We start from the raw sequence: 21,479 nt of genomic DNA on the forward strand, positions 1-21,479 counted from the left end.
CACTTTAATGCTCCCACAAATTCTATGCATTTCCAGTTGCCAATTTCTTGGGTGTTCTAGTAATACAAGCACAGGAAAAGAAACTCAGAATTAACACCAAACGTGTTCCTCTTCCAAAAATGAGTAAAAATTAAAGATTCAAATTTTATGACCAAATCCTTTGAAAAATTTAGAAAAATCTTTAATATAAGATACATAATTCTATTTCTATATAGTGCCTTGGTATGAAATATTATTCTAGTGAAAATAATTATAAATTGTAAATTATTAAATTAAAAACTCTGGCCCAGGAAATTTAGTGACTTACTTCTTAAGCATCACTTACAATTAAATTATAGTTAAAATGAATAATAATTTCCAGCTTATATAAAGCTGGTTTGAATCCCTTAGCACAGAATCCAGAGCTTTTCACTTATTAACTTTCAAATACAAAGTAGGAAACAAAACCAAATCAGTTAATTACCATATTTCAAAGTTAACTTCTCTTGTTCCTACTTTCAATTTAAATTCAGGAAGAATTTATTGTTAGTCAATCATACAAGTTAATTTTTAATTTAAGATAAAGTTTTTTCTTGATTTTGCATTCTTTATAAGCATCCTCAAAGCTCTACTCTCTATCAAACATTAAGTATTAAAAGTCATAGTCCTGCCATTTCCCCCATTCTGATTTGTCATCTTAAAGCCCTGTTGTCAGTACCAAATCCTTACCTTACCATTCCATAGCAAAATAAATCAATTTTCAAGACTTGAAATGCACTGAAGTTAGACTCCATGGCTAGGTTTCCAGATACGAAAGCATCTCTAATAATTCTTGAAGATTACACCATTTATCTTTAAGAATTTCCCTGCATAGAGAACTGACATTAATTTTGTAACTCTTTCTCAAAGTGATATTTTTGTCAGAATGCAAGACAAGTCAAAATTTTCAGGCTTAAGCAAATAATAATTTAAAAGCAATACTTAGACCCCCATCTGGAACCAATTTACTTCTCATCTGAACTTCTGGCATTATAAAGCACCCACTTTTATATTGCATTAATTTTAACTTTCCATTAAATTGCTCAATTTCCATGTTTTTATGGGGCTTCAATTTTTTTATTTCAGTTTATTTTGACCATCACAGGAAATGGGGCAGGGAGTAGAGGATTGGGGGTGGTACTGCTTCAGAAACTATATGAACAAATTTTTGTCCTCTGACTTGATCTGTTCAGTTTTTTAGTTCGGCTAGAAATTTGAGGAGTTGACATGGGGAAGAACATAGGAAGTGAAAGAGTTCACCATTAAGATGAGACTGAAGATAGAGTTCTGTGCTCAGTCCTCTGTTCTTATTTTAAACTTTCTACATGGGGCGTCTTAACCATGCTCATTGCATTTGCAAATCCCTAGATCATTCTAGCAGTGATCAGTTCTGTTCAGCTTCATGCTGTGATGTCAGCTGCCTGTGGAACAATGCTTACCTGTGACTGGGATATGACAGGTATTTAATAGATATACACTGAATGTATGATAGATGAGTGAATGAATGAAAGGATATAAGATGGATGGATGGACGGATGGATGGATGGATGGATGGAAGGAGAGATAGTATTTCTCTACCTGGATATTGTCATTAACATCTCATGTTCAAGTCCAATCTCACCTGCTCTTAACTGATTTTTTCATTATATTCTGCCTCAGAGAATAATGCTACTCCTATACTTTTATTCCATATGGACCAGTCCCTCTATCATTCTCTACAGCTAGTCAGTGAACAGTTTCTATAGGTAACCAGCTCAAATTAAGCCACCTTTCTACTCAGAATCTGTGTGCCCATAGACTTCAGAGTAAAATTCAAGCTCTTCAATGTGATGTATAAGCTCCTTCATAGACTGGTCTCTGAAGAACGTCACAAACTACCCCCTACATAGTTCCACCCACATACCACTCAATCTACCAGGAACCACTTGCACTCCTAAACCAACCAGAGTCTCCCATGTCTAGCTTTGAACTTGATGCTCTTGGCTTACAGTGCTCTCCCTAAGTTAGCAAACTTTCAATTCATTCAAGACTCAGCTCTCAATTTAGATCTAATAAGTCACTGCAAAGATCTTGCTTAGGGAATCCTCTCAGTCTTGCTTTCTTTCATGTCTAGCACAGTGATCAATAAATATTTAATAATTAAATAAATGTGTTTAAAACGCATATCTGTGGGGAGGAGAAAAAGACTTAATGAGAGAACCAGATGGAGAAGCATTTGAAAATTACTAAATTTAGGATGTGAGGGCGATCTGGTTGCGACATCTGTCACCCCATTGATCGCCAGGGTTGATTCGGCTGATCTGAAAATTACTAAATTTAGATATCAGTAATTCTATCTGAAATCTTAATTCTGTGTATACATCCCTTGCTCTGAACCCCTCTGTAAGATCTGACATCTCAGAAGATAAAAAAGAATATACAAATGTGTATAACTAAATCACTTTGCTGTGCAGCAAAAATTAACACAACATTGTTAATCAACTATACTTCAATAAAATTTACAAAAATTAAAAAAAAACCTGACATTTCAAGTTGCACAATTTCCTGGTACTTTTTTGACATCTCATTTCTAGTCCAGCCTATTTCCATTCCTTTTCAGTTAAATTTCTCAGTTCAGAAAGCGCTTTTAGCCCCTTTGACTAGGGGTTCTAAGATTCCAAAGAGCCATATTCTTGGTTTCAGCCATCACTTGCAACTGTTAAGCCCAGACTTCAAAGAAGTGTGCTGGCCTGCACAGGTCTTTCTAGATCAAGTCTCTGTGCTGAGATTTGCATAGTTTTCTCCTTGATTTGAGGCACACTGGCCCATGTTTCTTGGGGGAGGTTAGTGTAGTCACAGAAAGAGAAGATTGCTAAAAGGAAGAACATGAGCCTCGGGTTGGTGGTTCAAGAGAGACCCAGAAGTAAGGTACAGAAGCGTCAGATCCAGTTGGGATAGGGGTGGGGAGAATAGGGAAATTTTATTTGGAAGCTTAATTTGACAGGAGGATGATAGAGGTCCAGGTGAGGGAGGAAAAAGATAAAACTGAACTGCCTCTTATCTTTTAGCCAAACCCCAAACATCTTGAGGATGGAACAGAAGCAGTCATAGGATTGACAATTTATACATATTATTCTGATTTTGTCTCTTACACTTTCCTTTCTGGAAAACACAAGGCTTTCTCCCTTTGAGGCACTTAAGTTGGTAAAACTCACCTCAGTCTGGCCTCCCTTCTTTTACCTGGGCATCATAACAGGACTCAAATTAGATAATACTCTAAATTAGCCGTATGTCTTTTGATTTTTCCAGGAATATGCAAAAGTACAAATTCTCAGCTTCTCAAAAATAGGAACTGCATCTTATTTTCTGTGCTGTCCTCTTTGCTGCCTACCATGTTCCCTGACATCCCATTTGCATTACTGAAAGAAGGAACTTGTTAATGACAGAGGAAACAAGTAAGAAAACAGTTGTTTATCACATACTAATTTATGTCTGTATCGTTACATACCTTCCCCCCCCCTTTGCTACGTTTTTTAAAGACCTTTTCAAAAGAAAAACAAAAATCTTATTTATGTAAAAGTTTCCTTCTTGCATCTTGAAATTCATATTGTCTTTCTGTGTTGCCATGGTTTCTGGTCATGGATATTCCCTCCACTCTGGATGAAGAAATCTAGTCAAAAGATGCACTTTTCAAAGCATGCTTCTTCGTCAGGTGTAAGCTCATAGGGAAAACAATTTCAGCCATTCAGAATTAAATCATATTCATATAAATATTAAAATATAGTGGTAAATATTGGACATTAGAAAAAGCATGCGTTTTAGAGTAAATGAACCCGGTTCAATCCAGTTCTGTCACTTGCCTGCTCTGCAAAACAGACATGTTTACTACTTTTCAGTTCAGGTTTCTTATGTGTAAAATAGGAACATTAATTCCTACTTTTGAGAATGCTTGTGAGAAATAAATAAGCTTGTAGTCAATATTCAATATAAACTCCCTTTAGGTAGTTACCACTCCAGAAATCGCATTAGTGTCTTTATTTAAATAATACCTAAAATCTACTTAATGGTGTTCTCAAAAGTATATATACTTTAACCCAACAGCTCAATTAGTTATTAACTGGGTACTGAGTTCTACCAAATTAATTTATTCAGCAATAAGCTGTCTACCCAGATCTAGAGTAGAACTCAACCTACTTTTGTAAATAAGCTCATTTTTATTTCTCTGAAGCTTATGACCACTGAAGGTTTGGAGTTAAACTTAGGGCTGATGGTTGTATGAGGTCTAGGACAGTGGTTCCCTCTGGCCCAAGAGAAAGGACCTGGTGGGTCTCGAGGTGGACCAATCAGATTTTCAATAGACGTCTGAACTAGGCATTGAACCTGAGAAGTGATGCCTTATATTCAATGGAAGTTCCACTGTAAAGAAGATTTTTTCAAATAATAAAAGTATTCTAGAGTACTGACTTGAGTACAGTAATAATATGGGGGTCAAATAATTTATCCAGATTTTAATTGTTTCCTCATTCATCTCTTTAAATATTTATTGAGCACATATTATGTATCAAGTAGTATTCCAGCCCCAGGGGACAAAGGGGAACAAGGCTTAATCTCTGACCTCAGATTATTCACAATTTGTAAGACATACAGGAATATAAGTGAATATTTTGTAAGGCAGTTGTGCACATTCTATAATAGAGAAGAAACAAACGACAATTTCACATCACCATGGGCAGTGATTATGGCTTGGGAAAGTCAAGATAAACTTGAAAGAGGAAGTGGTACTTCACTAGTTATATAAATAGAAATGCTCTGGTGAGCAGTAAATATCTATGAATTCTTTGCTTTCTAAATACATATTTCAATATCCCTTTCTTTGATTTAGTTGCATTCCGGGTTACCTACATAATATGCTTACTAGGTTTTAGCTTCTTTGGGCTTATCAGGTTGCAAAATTTTAAAAAAGGAACAGCCTGAAATCATTTATGTGCGGTGCTGAGTTGCTTAGTCATGTCTGACTCTTTTGTGGCCCCATGGACTCTAGCCTACCAGGCTCCTCTGTCTGTGGGGATTCTCCAGGCTAGATATACTGCAGTGGGTTGCCATGCCCTTTTCTAGATGATCTTCCCAACCCAGGGATCGAACCTTAGTCTCCCATATTTCAAGCAGATTCTTTGCCTTCAGACCCACCAGGGAAGCCCAAGAATACTGAAGTGGGTAGACTATCCCTTCTCCAGGGGATCTTCCCAACCCAGGAATCAAATTGAGGTCTCCTGCATTGCAGGAGCATTCTTTACAAGCTGCGCTACCAGGGAAGGCCTGAAACCATTTACGGAAGACTCAAAATAAGTGAGGATCTCCATATTGTATGTAAAATTGTAACAAATAGGCAGGTGCCAAAGGGGGTGACAGAGGATGAGATGATTGGTTGGCGTCATTGACTCAATGGACGTGAATTTCAGCAAACTCCACTGTCCAAACTGACAGTGAAGGACAAGGAAGCCTGGCATGCTGCAGTCCATGCTACAAAGAGTTGGACCCAACTGAGTAACTGAACAAGAAAAAAACAACCAACCACATTCAGATGATGCGACGTATACCATGAAGATGATTGCATTGCCTCTGTGTTAGTACGTCATGGATTATAGAATGAAAAGAGCGAGTCACTGCTTCATACGGAAGTAATAAAAGCAGCCCAGGAACGTTCAGAAGCATGTGTCTAGAAACTCACTTTTTTCTAGAGACATTTCAAGCCTTTATTTTCACCACAGTTTTGATCCCTTTTTTGTCACAAAAGCAGTGTTAGGTAACTAAAGGATATATTTTCTTCAAAATGGAAACTGTATGTAAAATACATACAACTTTCTCCCAGAAATTTTTCAAATTAAGAGTTTAGTAACAAAAGAGGAGGACACCAATAAGACTTTCCAGTGGCAAATTCCTCATCTGTATTAAAAAAAAGAAGAAGCATCCACTGAATGAATGAGGGTGACACAATGAAAGAATGTGATTCCTGGTGTCAGACAGGAAGGAATGTAAGTAATCTGAGCTTCAATTTCTTCTGTGAAGTACACACATACCCATATGTAGGTGTATCTATATGCATAGTCACATACTATACTATATGTATCCCATGCTATGGAGCAATGAAGAGTAAAGATATACATGTAAAGATATAGCACAGCACTGACCTGAGAGCATGCGCTCAATAAATAAAACTTGATAACAATATGGACAAAAACTGCATTATTTTTTACTATTTTCCCATTATAATCTTTATGATATTGTTTAGACTGATGTTGTGCTTAGTAGACTGAAAAAACAATTCCCAAGTGGTATTGAATTCTTTCATCCTTTTCCATTATTTTTCAAATACTTTACTTATTGTGATATCTTCCCTATAGATCATAAAATTCAGCTGAAAGCAATTTAGTATTGATTTTTGCCACCCATTTAATCTTGGTAATCACCATTTCTTCTCATTTTTGCTGGCCAAGTGGTTACATTGTAAGTAGTATGATGAAGTGCAGAGGAGGAGGAAGAAAAGAGATATTCTATCTTCTATGCATTACAATATTGAGAAGTTTCACATTTAGGATATTGTGTAAGTTTATTATAGTGTCTTTTCATGGTTTTTAATCTTTTATATTCAAACACTGAAAAAATTGATTGCAAAAAAATAGAAAAAATAATTCAGATAACAAATGGTAAATATACTTACAACCCAGAATGGACTCTGATTGTGCTAATATTGCCCATATTTCCTTTCTTTTCCTATAAGAAAATTTTTAGTTTTTCACTGAATGATTAAAATTCTTTTTTTTTGTTTTTTAGCTTATTTTATTGAAGTACAGTTGATGTACATTGTTTTAAATTCTGCTGTACAAAAAGTGATTCAGTTATACATTCTTTATATAAAATTCCTTGTGAAATAATTGTTCTAAATTTAGTAGACTTGTAGGAAATCATTTAAAATTATTTAAAAGTTACCTGGTTTTACAATTTGGAAGTAAATATATTTTTTAATGAAAGTCCTGCAGATTACAAATAAAAACCACATACATCACTTAATATATATTATTCATAATAAGTTTTCATTATGATGTGAATAGATGAGATAATAAGCACCATTTTAGCATATATATGACATCAAGGATTTTCGCTCAGTGTGTTACCAGGATCAATGGCAAGTTCAAAAATTATCCAAAATGGCAGGTGAAAATTAGTATTCCTTGAAGTACTCTCAATTGAAGCAAAAATTCTTTTCCTATCCTAAAAATTCTGACCTAGCCATTTAAAACACTTTTCAGCTTTTTTCTTCAAACAATCAATTGCCCAAAATTCTATAAGCACATGGTAACTTTCCTATAATAAATGCTTATTGTTATATGCTGCTGACTTTTGAAATGTATTTGTTACATGGCAATTGCTAATTGATACAGAAAGGAAAGGTTTCATACAGGAGGTTATATTTGGGTTAGATTTTGAAGGATGATTAGGATTTCACTAGTTGGATAAAGACTTTCAAGGCAGCAGTAACAATGTGATTAGAAGCATTAAGAGATGAATTTGTATATGTTAGTTTAGTACAATCCATCTTCTGGGGTGATGTAAGGAGTGCTATGAAAAGTGACTGAAATTCATGTTGCAGAGGAGATGAGTTTGAGGATCCAGGAGCTACAGGGTGATGCTCTTATCCTTATATTATTCTTGAGAAAGCCAGAGTTTGAAGAGGACAAGTAATTAGCAACTGCTTTAACTGAGAACACATTCAATACACATCCATAAAGAGATAAAAGTTCCTTTCAGACAAAAAGACTAGACTTTTAATAATAAGAATACGTCTTTAAGAGAATATAGAAATGACAATGATCACAAATATTTAGGGGGTTGAGTATGCCTGAGTGTCTTATGAAACAACTATATCAGATACCTTGTTAATTAGGCTATTTCATGGTTGTATAAGTGAAAAATAATGGTATAACAGGATTTTTTTTTAAAGAATATGAGCTCAATAAGTAACCTTTGAAAGTTCTTTCTGAATGTCTTTTGAGTATATCTCTTAACTATTTTTAGAGTGGAAGAATATCATAGGTGTTAGTTTTCATTTACTTTGAAAAGTTCACTTCTTTTTAAAAGCTAGTTTACATGTGTTCCCCATCCAGATCCCCACTCCCGCCTCCCTCTTCATCCCATCCCTCTGGGTCTTCCCAGTGACTGATTCATGTCAATGTATGGCAAAAAACACTTCAATATTGTAAAGTAATTAGCCTCCAGTGAATAAAAATAAATGGAAAAAAAATAAAAGCTAGTTTATTGCAAAGATTATATCTGGCCATTTTTCATTTAAAAATATTATTCTAATCCTTAAAGCTGGTACTTCTGATGTCTGCCTCATTGTGATAATGACATCAGGAATTATTTTGAATAACTGGCCCAGCCTTGTTAACCTTTAGAAATAATTTGACTGTTTTAATGTAGAAATTTTGCCTGCTAGCTCTTGCTTTTAAACAGAATTTTTATCCTATTTATTTATTACCTTGATGTCACTTTTAGTAATATTTCTTTGGATCAAATTCTGCTTAGTGAATTTTCCATCTCATTGGAAACTAGTTTTCATTGATAATTATGAAATTTAGTGCCAGGAATTCCAAAAATAAACCACATGTAAAGAAGAATTACTCAAGTAGGTTATAATTTAGACAAAATGAGGAAAATGTTACTCTCTAAATTAGAGATTTTTTTTACTTATTTAATGAAAAGGTATGTGTTTTCAAGGCAATGGGAAGAAAATAAGATATTTTATAATACAGAGACTTACTTGTAACTAATCAAATATGTCAAACCTTAAAACTTAGGGAAAAAAAAAAAAAACCATATGTCAGACTCTTAGTGGAAGTAATTGTTATCAATACCACCATTTTACATCAAAAGAAGGCCTTTGCTTGGGATTGTTGGGATGGAAACCACAGAATATTTAAAAGATAATTAGATCAATTTTACCGTTTTAATAAACTTTAAGAAATGTAATTTGTATAAGCATCATAAAATAGACATTTCAGCTTGTATATTTACATGACATTTTAGAAAAACACTATAGCATGATTCTGCTATGAATTCTCTTGGGTTAATTTTTCTGCTTATTCTCTTGATGCCTGGTTATTACTTAACTATTAAGAAGAGTGAATGGTGGATTGATACATCTTTTTTCTTCTATTCAGCAAGTATTAATATTTTTAAGTCTACATGTGCCAGACACTAGAAAATAGTGATGAACAAAGCAGATCCTGTGCCTTCATGAAATATACATTCTAAAGAAGGAATCTAGTAAAATGATAATAATGATAATAACAAAGAAGCATTTTGTCATTTTAATTATTAGTAGTAGTTTTGAGGGTGGTGATGGTGGTGATGTTGATGGTAGATTTATGGAAGGGGAAGACATGACTGAAGGAAATAATCTAATCAGCTTTGCTCGCTCTTGCTCATTATACTTTAGCCATACTGGCTTGCTTAATATTCCTTGAGCATATCAAGTGCATATTCCTGTTTTAGGACCTTTGCAATGACTGTTCCCTCTTTTCGAAATACTATTCCCCCCACGTATATTCCCTCATCTCTTTCTTCTATCACCTTCTCAGCAAGAATTACCCTGGTTACCCAATCTTAAACAGCACCTCTCACACCCTCATCTCCCAATGTGGAGTCCCCCATACCTTACTCTCCCTCTTTGATCCCTTATCACTTATCACCTCTAACAGACTATATAATTTTTTTTATCTGTCTCCTAGTAGAATATAAGCTTGCTATGTTAAAAAAAAATCTTTGTCTCAATTGCTTACTGGATTATTTGTTGTTGTTGTTTGATCCCTAAGTCATGTCCAACTTCTTGGAACCCCCCCCACCCCCGGCTTTGGACTGCAGCACACCAGGCTCCCCAGTCCTTCACTATCTCATGGAGTTTGCTCAGATCCATATCCATTGAGTCGGTGATGCTATCTAACAATCTCGTCCTCCGCTGCCCTCTTCTCCTTTTGCCTATTGTGTGTTAAATGCCTGTCACATGTTATGCAGGCTTCCCAGGTGGCTCAGTGGAAGGAATCCACCTGGCAATTCAGGAGACCCGGGAGATGGGGGTTAATCCCTGGGTCAAGAAGACTCCCTAGGGAAGGAAATGACAACCCACTCCAGTATTCTTGCCTGAAAAATTCCATGGACAGAGGAGCCTGGTGGGCTACAGTCCACAGGGTTGCAAAGAGTCAGACCTGACTAATTGAGAACACACACAATATGAAAATATATTTATAGAACCAAAAACTAAAATCATTCAAGAGGCATAGCACTTTAGAATCGTTCTGCCTCTACCACTCTGCAGCTTCTAGAAGTATTTCCACAACTACACAGGGCAGTAATAGATTCTTAACTAAGATCTAGACATTTAAAAGTGATTTAGTTCTATTCAGTATACTAGGTTTCAAAAGGTAATGGCATGTCTAAAATATTTTAGAAAGATTTCTTTGAGAAATTATTAAAGTTTAAATGGTCTAGGAACCAGGGTACTTCAAACTTCAGTTTATGAGAAATTTTGTTAATTTTAATAGCTCATGGCTTAAAGATGCCAGATAAATGAATTTTGCTAGGTCACAGACTTTCAAGCTAAAACTCCATATTCCAACAAAAATGTGAAACACTTTGAATACTGCATGCAGTTATGTTTACTAACACTGACAGTTGAAAAGCAGAAAAATTCTATCTAGAGCTTTCTACTTCTTACATGCAAAAAAAATTTTTAAATGACTCAGTCTCAAGAGAGTGAATGGTGACAGACTCTGCAAATTGAAGATAAAACCACAAGTACATGCACTGTGGGAAGCACCCATAGGGTCGGTGGCCTTGCTACTTTTGGCACTGCAAATATTTTGGCTCAAGTCCAGCCTCACACTCTGTAATTAGAAAGAACATTGCAGCTTTCAGTCTACAGCCAAGCCACGTATCCTTGTGGTCTGTCTCATGAAGTTTTCATTGCTATTTGCACTGCAGTCTCTCATATAGGCCACCGTGGTAGGGAGTATATACCTCTGTTGATTTTAACAGAGGCAGTAGGAAGAGGAAAGATTGACAGTGCCTTTCAATTAAATAGTCTTATTTCTCCAAAGAGTATCTTTAAAATACCACATACAGGGCATTTCAGTAAAAATAAAACTACCCTAATAGATATTTTTAAAATAACATAATTTCAATAAACACTGATTCTTTAGTTAGGGTCAGTGAGATCCCAGGAAGACCAGGAGGGTATTCAAAGGGTTAGTGAGCCTGCTGAAATTATATACTAGACTGTGTGTATATACATATTTCCAGGGAAAGAATCCAAAGCTTTCATTCTATTTTTAAAGTATCAGTGATGCTCTCCTCCAAAAAAAACTTTTTTTTGGTAGATTAAAAACCATTGTTTTCAACTATAATACAAGTCTAAGAAAATGTCCAGCATTTGTCACATCAGTTTTTTTTTTTTTACAGTTGTATATATCTTTTTGTTGTTGTTGTTGTTTTTTATTAGTTGGAGGCTAATTACTTCTCAACATTTCAGTGGGTTTTGTCATACTTTGATATGAATCAGCCATAGAGTTACACGTATTCCCCATCCCGATCCCCCCTCCCACCTCCCTCTCCACCCGATTCCTCTGGGTCTTCCCAGTGCACCAGGCCCGAGCACATCAGTTTTTTAAGGACAATAGAATCCACCTTTTTCAACATCACTCTTTCTCTGATTCATCTTCTAGTTAAGGCCAGATAGCCTCGGCCTTAAAACCAGTTTTAGACAATGAAGAAATTACAGATTTTGGAAATAGCCTTTTTGGAGTCACATCCTGGCTCAGCCACTAACTGGCTAGATGAGCTTAGTTAAGTGAGTTAACCTCTCAGACCCTCAGTTTCATTATCTGAAAAATGGGGTCAATCATAGTACTTGCCTCACAGGGATGAAGTCCTGGTCGAGGAGATCATGGAAGTGAGGTGCTTCGCATAATTCCAGATTCTGATTCTTTCTACAACTACCTCATCAGCTTTACTTTTGATGTGCTTTAATGATTCACTAATAAAATCCTTAATTTTGAATATCTTTATAATACAAATGGGGCTTCCCGGGTGGCTCAGTGGTAAAGAATCTTCCTGCAATGCAGGAGATCCAGGTTCGATCCCTGGGTCAGACCTCAGAGCCCCTGGAAGGAAGGCATGGCAACCCACTCTAGTACTGTTGCCTAGAGAATCCCAGGGACAGAGGAGCCTGGCACGGGACAGTCCATAGGGTCGCATAAAGAGTCAGACATGACTGAAGCGATTAAGCAGCAGCAGCAGCATAATACAAATATCTTTTCATTACAGTGAAAATAATCACCTTTTCACTGACCTGTATCAATCATTGTCAGTATTCAAAGTTTAGACACCAGCATTGTGATGCTTTATGGTTGAATTCATTGTTTTGCTAGAAATTGAGTATGTGTGCATTTTCACATTGTGATGTTTTCAATTCCAGGATTCAAGGGAAAAAATCTAAAGTGTTCATTAAGGTAAAACAAACCGTGAAAACATTATACCAATTTTTAGGCCACAATATGAAATTTTAAAATATTTGAATAAACATAAATAGATATATTGAGTTTATTTGCCAAGGAACCATAAAATGCATATAGTTTTATGGGCTAGTCCTCTTTCTGGAGGAGAGTTAAAAGCTGTTAAGAAAATTAACAAATTTGATTGAAATGTTGTTCTTTTTCCCCACAGCTCTTGTAGTGAGATTTTTGACCAAACGGTTCATCTGGGAATATGATCCCACCCTCGGTAGGTCAAACTTTATTTCATCCTCCTCTCCAATCAAAGTTTTGACCTGAAAGAGAAAATGACATTTTCTGTTGCAACATTTTTAAGCATCTTGCAGCTGTTTGAGAAGTGCTTTATCAAGTCACGCAAAGGGCCCTGTAAGAAGATGGATGTGTGTTGTATGCTGTCTGTGCTTAGAACTCTGCAGGATTTTAATGCATAGATGAAGAAATCTGGTCAAACCTGAGACAAGAAGGAAGTGGGTACAAAGTGATGCTCTTCCATCAGGAAATGTAGCATCATTCCAGTGGGAGAAAGAGGATGCAATGGATGTGGCTAATTGGGTCTGGGAGAGAAGGGCATGGGGAGAAGAGACTAATAGTAATATAAAGCTTGTGAATGCTCATTTTGGTAAAATGTATAAGAAAACCATGTTTTTCCCCCCTCTTCTCTCCAATGAATCCGATTTAAGCCTATTTAAAATATAAAAAGAAGCAAAAGTTGATACCTATAGATTTTCAAAGTAACAATAATATTGATGGATGAAGTATTCATCAACTGTATTTTTTGTAGTCCAGAGCAGAGTCCTTATTGGTTCTCTTATTTAGTTCTCATCTTCAAAATAACACTGAAAATCCATGAGTTTCAAATTGAGCTAAAGTTTGAATTAAGCCTTTGAGTTTTTGTTTGTTATGATTTGGGACCCTAGTTGGTTTTGTAAAGGTCAACTTCGTTGAAATCCAGAGGAAGCAGGAAAGGCATACATCATTTTATTACCAAGCACAGTGTCCCAGACCAAGCTGACCTTACGCAGAATGATGAAATGGGCAAAGATGATTCCCAGTTTCTTTTCTGTTTTTGTGTCTGTTACTACAAGTTTACACCATCCAGCTTAAAAGGGGGCTTTCTTTGCCCTTGTGAGCTCCTTTCATTGCTTTCATTCATTCATCTCACAAATATGTATTAAATGCTCCTATGAGTTAAATGATCCTAGCTGCTGAGGATAAACCAATAGGCAGAAGGGGAAAGCATGGGCTTTGTTAAACTTACAGTTTAGTGAAGAGAGAAGAGTCAGTAAACAAATGTATGTCAAACAGTGATAAGCACCATGAAGGGAAACTGAACAGGAAAGGGGATAGAGAGTGAGCTTATATTTTATCTAATTTCTAACATTTTAATCTATAGAATTTATTGTAGTGAGAAGTACAAGGTGAAGATGCAACATTTTCACCAAAGAATTGACCAACTGTCCTCCTATGACTTACTAAATTATCTCCACCTTTCCCCACTGCTTTCAATGCTGCCTTTTATTTTTTTTCCATTTATTTTTATTAGTTGGAGGCTAATTACTTTGCAATATTGTAGTGATTTTTGTCATACATTGACATGAATCAGCCATGGATTTACATATGTTCCCCATCCCGTTCCCCCCTCCCACCTCCCAATCCACACGATCCCTCTGGGTCTTCCCAGTGCACCAGCCCTGAGCACTTGTCTCATGCATCCAACCTGGGCTGGTGATCTGTTTCACCCTAGATAATATACATGTTTTGATGCTGTTCTCTCAGAACATCCTACCCTCGCCTTCTCCCACAGAATCCAAAAGTCTGTTCTGTACATCTGTGTCTCTTTTTCTGTTCTGCATATAGGGTTATCATTACCATCTTTCTAAATTCCATAGATATGCGTTAGTATACTGTATTGGTGTTTATCCTTCTGGCTTACTTTCTGGCTCCAGTTTCATCCATCTCATTAGAACTGATTCAAATGAATTCTTTTTAACGGCTGAGTAATATTCCATGGTGTATATGTACCACAGCTTCCTTATCCATTCATCTGCTGATGGGCATCTAGGTTGCTTCCATGTCCTGGCTATTATAAACAGTGCTGTGATGAACATTGGGGTGCACGTGTCTCTTTCAGATCTGGTTTCCTCGGTGTGTATGCCTAGGAGTGGGATTGCTGAGTCATATGGCAGTTCTATTTCCAGTTTTTTATGAAATCTCCACTCAATGCTGCCTTTTAAAAATACATGGAATCATGTACACAAGGATGCAATTCTAGATTTGCTTTTCACATCCAATGCCAGTACCACACTCTTTTGATAATTGTATGTTCCTTAGGACATGTTGATACTCAGTAGAGAAAGCCTTTCTTCTTTACTTTTTAACAAAATTATCTGGACTCCTATCTCTAGTTTATTCTTCCAGGTCAATTTTTAAAACTATATCATAGCATGAAATAATTTTAATTGGAATTGCATTAAAATTATACATTCCTTTGAGAAGATTCACAGCTTTATGATATTCATTCTTTTAATCTAAGAGAATAGCATGTCTCTACATTTATTAGTCTTCTCTGGTTTTGCTTTTAAATAAAAGGTTTTTCAACATCAATAGTTTTTGACATGGTTTTAACATAGCCACAGTTTAATCTTAAGAGGCTATATTTGTATCTAAAACATTGTACTTGGTTTGAAAAAAATCATTATCTATTGTTTACCCCATCTATGTAAATGTTTACTCTCCTCTTATAATTTTATTACTTATATAAGCTTTATAAAGATTATAGCCCCTGAGAACCTTAATGATTTATGGGAGTTTAATAGAAAAATACTAATTTTATTTATCTATACCAGTACAACTCAACAAAAGACGAAGCTTCTAAAAGATGATCTTAAAAATTTTTGAATGCTGTCTGAGATTTGTTCCAGTACCTAATGTTGCTTTTTAATTAGTCTTAGGTCAACCATTTTCCCTTTGGTTTTATTCCTTCTGAAAAACAAATGCTATTAATAGAAATCTCCTGCCCCAGTTATTTGTACCATGGGCTTCCTTCACTATGAATGATGCAGCTTTATTGAGTGACCCTGTACTGTTCTGCTCCACAAGAATTGCAGCTGCTAGGCAACAAGGGGGCTCATCTGACTTCAGGCGTATCAGATAGATGACTCACTCCCAGGTGAGGCTTTCATTCAGTCACCCTGGAAACTGGATGTGTGTGTCTGTGTATGTACACTTATATACAAGAAGTCACTAATGTTCTAGCCTAGAGGAGTTCCAATCCATTTGACTCAAGATGAACCAAGCATTTCCTGGGCATGCGTGCATGTGTACTATTTCTCATCTGTCATGTCCTACTCTTTTCAATGTTATGGACTGTAGGCTGCCAGGTTCCTTTGTTCAAGGGATTTCCCAGGGAAGAATACTGGAGTGGGTTGCCATGCCCTCCTCCAGGGGATCTTACAGACCCAGGGATCAAACCTGAGTCTCTTGTATCTCCTGCGTAGGCAGGCAGGTTCTCCACCATTATTGCCACTTGGGAAGCCCTTCCTGGGCATAACTTCATACTATTAGAGAGTTTCAAGACCGCCACCCAAAAGGAAAGCTACCTTTGAAAGCCAAGTAGCTTATTTGTAAAAAACAGTTTTGAATTCTGAATCATGAACCGTCCTCAAAAACATGGTGCTATTTTTCAACCTGTAACAGAATTTTTGCTCCATGAGAAACTGAAGACTGTGAACATCCTTCAGCATATTAACAGCCCTGGAATATCTATCGCTCTGAGATAATTCTGTAAAGAAATTGTTTGCTAGTATAAGCACAAGTGATTTTCAAACTTTTAGATTTTGGTTTTTTTTTTTTTTTTTTTTTTTTTAAGGAGAGGAACTCTCATAGGAATTCCAATTATAGATGGAGGGCTCACAAGGTGAGGGAGAATTAAAAATTCTAGTGGCACTTCCATTTTCGTATAAGAAGGAACTATTGTTAACATCCACGTGTTTTGAAGGACATAATCTAAGAAAAAAAAATCAGCCCTTAACTTTGGACAATGTTATTTTTCCTTAAATTTTTCTCATTTCACCATGGACCAGTGAAATCTTTGTCAGAGGTCAGAAGTGGTCTGTGAATTGCATTTAAAAACTATTCATTCCCAGGTGGTGCTAAAGAATCCCCCTGCCAGTTCAGGAGACTCCAGAGACTCTGATTTGATCCCTGCATTGGGAAGATCCCCTGGAGAAGGAAATGTCAACTCACTCCAGCATTCTAACCTGGGAAATCCCATAGACAGAGAAGAAGAGTCAGACATGACTAAGCACATACGCAGACACACAGACACGCAGACACACAGACACACAGACACTGAAGCCTGTAGAATTTGGGACTGGACCATCTAACCAAGACAACTCCCTGCATGATGGAAGTGGCAGCAGTTTCCTGGGTGCGGAACAGCTTCCGTGTCCTGCTTAGATTCCAGAAAAGAACTGAGCCTCTACCTCCCAGAGTCATACTACCTTCAGAAGATGCTGATCACGGTAGAGAATACAGATGGACTTAGATCGTGTACAGTTGTGGTGCATTTGTGTGCTTGTGGGTGCGTGCACACCTGTGTGTGTTGGGGGCAGTTGGAGAGAGAGAGGGAAACTATTACTCCTTAGGAGGCTCTGCACTCTGTTTGAATGGATTAAGGCTCAGACACAAATGAAAGTAGGAAGTGGGAGACATATTGGACCCACTGGTGCTCTGATTTTGTGACTGGTTCTCCCTACCTGAATTATAGTTCCCTCTGATTGGAAAAACTCATACTAAGAAAGAGACACACTCAGAACAAATTGTCTCAACTGGACACTAAAGCAGAGGTGTGTAGCCACCTCGCAGAACTTGTTCATATTGACACAGCAAGGAACTTTGAGATCGTCATTTGGCAAATAAGAAAACAAGTCCAACGAAGTCAGTTTATCCAAGATTACATGGCTATTTTGTGGTTAGATCAGCAATAGAACTCCAGTTAGTACAATTCCCACTCTAGCACAAATCAACATTACTAACTGTTGTTGTTGCACTAGCCAAATGTCCATATTAATATGTTGAAATTTGCAAAACAGCTAAATTAGTAAAAGGATTAATGGTACAAACATTCCTCTGAGCATCAATTTCTCTTAGTATGCAAAATATACTTTGGCTTATAAAATGATATGGAATGCAGGTTTTCAATCATGTATCTCTCATAAACAGTGAACTTGAGATATATATTTAATATGCCTAATTCCATCTTGGACTTCACTGGTGGCTCAGTCAGTAAAGAATCCACCTGCAATGCAGGGGACTGCCTGCAAAGCAGGAGACCCAGATTCAATCCCTGCATCAGGAAGACCCCCTGGAGGAGAAAATGGCAACGTACTCTGGTATCCTTGCCTGGAGAATCCCATGGAGAGAGGAGCCTGGCAGGCTACAGTCCAGGGGTCACAAAAAATCGATCACAACTAAATTACTGCCACCAGCAGCAGCACAATTCCATCTTGAAACTAATTCCATGTTGAAACTAATGTTGATCTTGTTGTTCAACCACCAAGTCGTGTCCGACTCTGCAACCCCATGGACTGCAGCACACCAGTCTTCCCTGGCCCTCAGCATCTCCTGGACTTTACCCAAGTTCATGTCCATTGAATTGGTGATGCCAACTATTGATCTTACAGTATCCAATATTTGGTTCATTTTGAAGTATCTCTTAAACAATCATCCCCTTACCCGTCAAGAAAAAAGACTAAAATGATCATTTTTGTGTGAGTATGAATGAAAAGTATTTCCATTCTCCATTTTTTCTTAACTTCCTTAACAAAAACTTACACATTTTTTCTTAACTTCCAGAATGAATAGTAGAGTTTCATTCCATTCTAACAGTCCTTAGTGCATTTTTTTAGAATTATCTTCAGAAAAGCTAGGACACCGATGTACATTTTGCCTCTGTAAGCAGTATTTCCACTGTTTTACATGTAGCCGTGAGTTCCTAATGAGAGAGAGAGAAGGGACTTAAAGAAAATATTCTTCCAATGGCGTGAAACCAGTGTTCAGCTTAGATGAAATCACTGCTGCCTCCCGCTGCTGTCTGTGGCCGACATTCCCTCATTTCCTGCCTTTCATCGTTTTCATTTCAGTTAACAAACAGCCAAAGGATCACACAACTTCATACCGTTTTCTTTATATTTTATTTCCCCCCTACTGTGGCCTTCTGTGGTTGAAATACATATTCTATTTAGCATGGAGGCAACTCAGAAAAATGTCCCTGTCTGTCAGACAACTTGTGGTGCAAAGTGATGGAATAAAGCCCAGAACTCTGTTTTCCAGGCTCCAGGGCTGATGCCAGTCCTTTAAGAGGGAAAGCAGCGCAAAGGTCACGGCAGAACAGTGAGAGAGAAACAAGAAGGGCATGGCTCCTAGCGTGTGCAGCGCTCTCTGGGCTTCTCCTCTTCAGAGTGGAGCCCAGGAGCTGAGAAGGAAGTCACTGAGAGAACACTTAGAAATGAGTAGTGGCTGCCAATGGTATTTTAGAGCATTTAATTATATAAAACAATCATCTCCCACTTAACATAACAGAGGGGAATGGAATGATCTAGAATTGAGAATCATACATACCCTGTAAGGATTACGTATTACAGGAGAATGATGATAATGTAAAATACACTTATTAAAATACATTGAACATAATCTCATTGTCATTTTTAAAAAATTGACAAATAGTGACTTACAAAGTTATATTAGTTTCAGGTGTACAACATAGTGATTTTATATTTTATAGATTACACATGATATAAAGTTCTTATAAAATATTGGTTATAGTCTCTGTGCTGTACAGTTATTTGCAATAGCCAAAATAAAGAAGCAACCTAAATGTCCACTGACAGATGAATAGATAAAGAAGATGTGAGATATATACATATACACATTGCAGGCAATGGAATATTGCTCAGCCATGAAAAATGAATTGAATCTTGCCATTTGCCACAACGATAGACCTACTTAGTGAAATAAGTTAGATAGGGACAAATACTATAACTTACATGTGGAGTCTAAAAAAAATAAAACAAACATAACCTCATTTTAAACTTTTATTTTTCAGAAAATACATCTGCAAAGTGTCCTGCCTTTGTGAGTGGTTATCACGTAGGACTGATGGCTAGGTTACACTGCTCAGCTAAGCTTCCTTTCCCTGGTTTGTATTTTGAGCAGGAGATTAGATTTATAGCAAACATAAAACTGTGGTCAAGAAAGAACTGTAAGATAGTTGCTGGAGAAATGAAAGAAACATGAGATAGATAATAGATAATAGGTAGGTAGATAGATTATAGGAAAAAATAAAAGCAACAGCTTACCAGTTACCCTGGTAGGAAAGAAATTTCTAAGTTTATTTAGTTGATTGACTGGTTAGTAACTTGAGTTCTTCAGGGGCAGATAATTGAGTTAATACTTAAGTCAATCATGCTGCTCTGTTCCTAGCACCATGCCATGTGTATGTGAAGGCTTTCTATTTCTTCACTTTATTTTTCCTGCATCCCCTATTCTGACACCGTTGCCTTTCTCTATTCCCAGAGGCATATAATCTAATGAGGTTGATACTTAGCACAGTGGTTCAAAGTCTAAATTCCCAAAGCCAGTCTTCTGCGCTCCAGTCGTAACTGTACCATTTACCACTTAACATCTGTGTGACCTTCAGCAACTTATTAAACATTGCTGTACCTCAGTTTCTTCACATAAAATAGATCTGATAGTATTACATACTTCATGAAATATTTGTAAGGAATAAATAAGTTAATATGAGTAAGGCATTTAGAATAATTTGTGTTCAAAGGGTAAGCAGTATGTGTTAGTTATTACATATTTTTTGAAAAAAATTCTATACATACACATATTTTAAATTTGTATACATTTTATCATGCTATAGATCTACCTATAGAGGTACTCAAGTGATTTTTGTTTAGTTCTTTAATTTGTTAATTGCACTGATAGTTATAAACACTTTGTATTCCTGAAATAAACTCTACTATTTTATGATATATTTTTCTTATTATACTGTTGGATTCAACTGGATATTACTTTTGTAGAATTTTTGAATCTATGTTCAAAAATGAAATGAACCTACATTTTTTTTCCTCTTCTTATTAGTTTTCTAATATTTCTTGTTGGAATTCATGTAGTGGGTAGCTATCCTTTTTTTTAACCCCTAGAACAACTTGTTTAATATTTAATAGAAATCTATAAAGCCAATTAGGTAGTCATTTTTTCTCATAAGAAATCTACAGTTAACATTTAAATTTCACAGGCTATTGACCTAGTTAAGTGTCTTATTTCTCATTGTACCAATCTGTGCATTTTTTCCTCAAAGACTTAATCAGGCTTTAAAATTTGTTTGGCATACAGTTCACAACATTATTTTATTTCTATTTCACCAGAATGTGTAATTACTTCCTGTTTTATGCTTATTTTTGTTTGATTGCACCTTCTCTCTTAATTTACTAGTTAGTTTTCTCTGCTCTTTACCTCTCCCCCACCTACTTTTAAATTTTTGAAGTGCCATGCTTTGCTTTTGTTAACCTTATCTAATTTTTTCTGCTATTTTCTCTTTTACTTTTCTCATATCTTCTTGGATTTGCTTTGTTTTCCTCTTCTAATCATTGATTTGAATAATTTGTTCACTTTTTTCTGTTCTAAATACCTTTTTATTATATCGTCATTTGGAATAATACAAGTACATTAACTCCCTCAAACCTGCCTCTGTTCTCTAGCCTCATCTCCACCCTGATATTTTGGTGTTCTCTAGACTTGTGGTTCTGAATTGCTTCTGGTATAGTTTTGTTGCTTTGCTTGATTCCTTTAGGATCTTGAATTCTGTTT

At 36.3% G+C, this 21,479-nt stretch overlaps 1 protein-coding gene across 1 annotated transcript in view; it reads left to right on the plus strand.

The window, feature by feature from the left end:
* Positions 1–21,479, plus strand: part of RERG (RAS like estrogen regulated growth inhibitor) — a 131,823-nt gene that overhangs the window by 101,542 nt on the left and 8,802 nt on the right. Inside the window, exon 3 of the mRNA XM_065940854.1 lies at positions 12,775–12,831. Coding sequence (XP_065796926.1) covers positions 12,775–12,831 — 57 coding nt within the window. The remainder of the gene's footprint in view (positions 1–12,774; positions 12,832–21,479) is intronic.

The sequence above is a fragment of the Muntiacus reevesi genome, chromosome 1 (genome assembly GCF_963930625.1).
Source record: "Muntiacus reevesi chromosome 1, mMunRee1.1, whole genome shotgun sequence".
Taxonomy (NCBI): domain Eukaryota; kingdom Metazoa; phylum Chordata; class Mammalia; order Artiodactyla; family Cervidae; genus Muntiacus; species Muntiacus reevesi.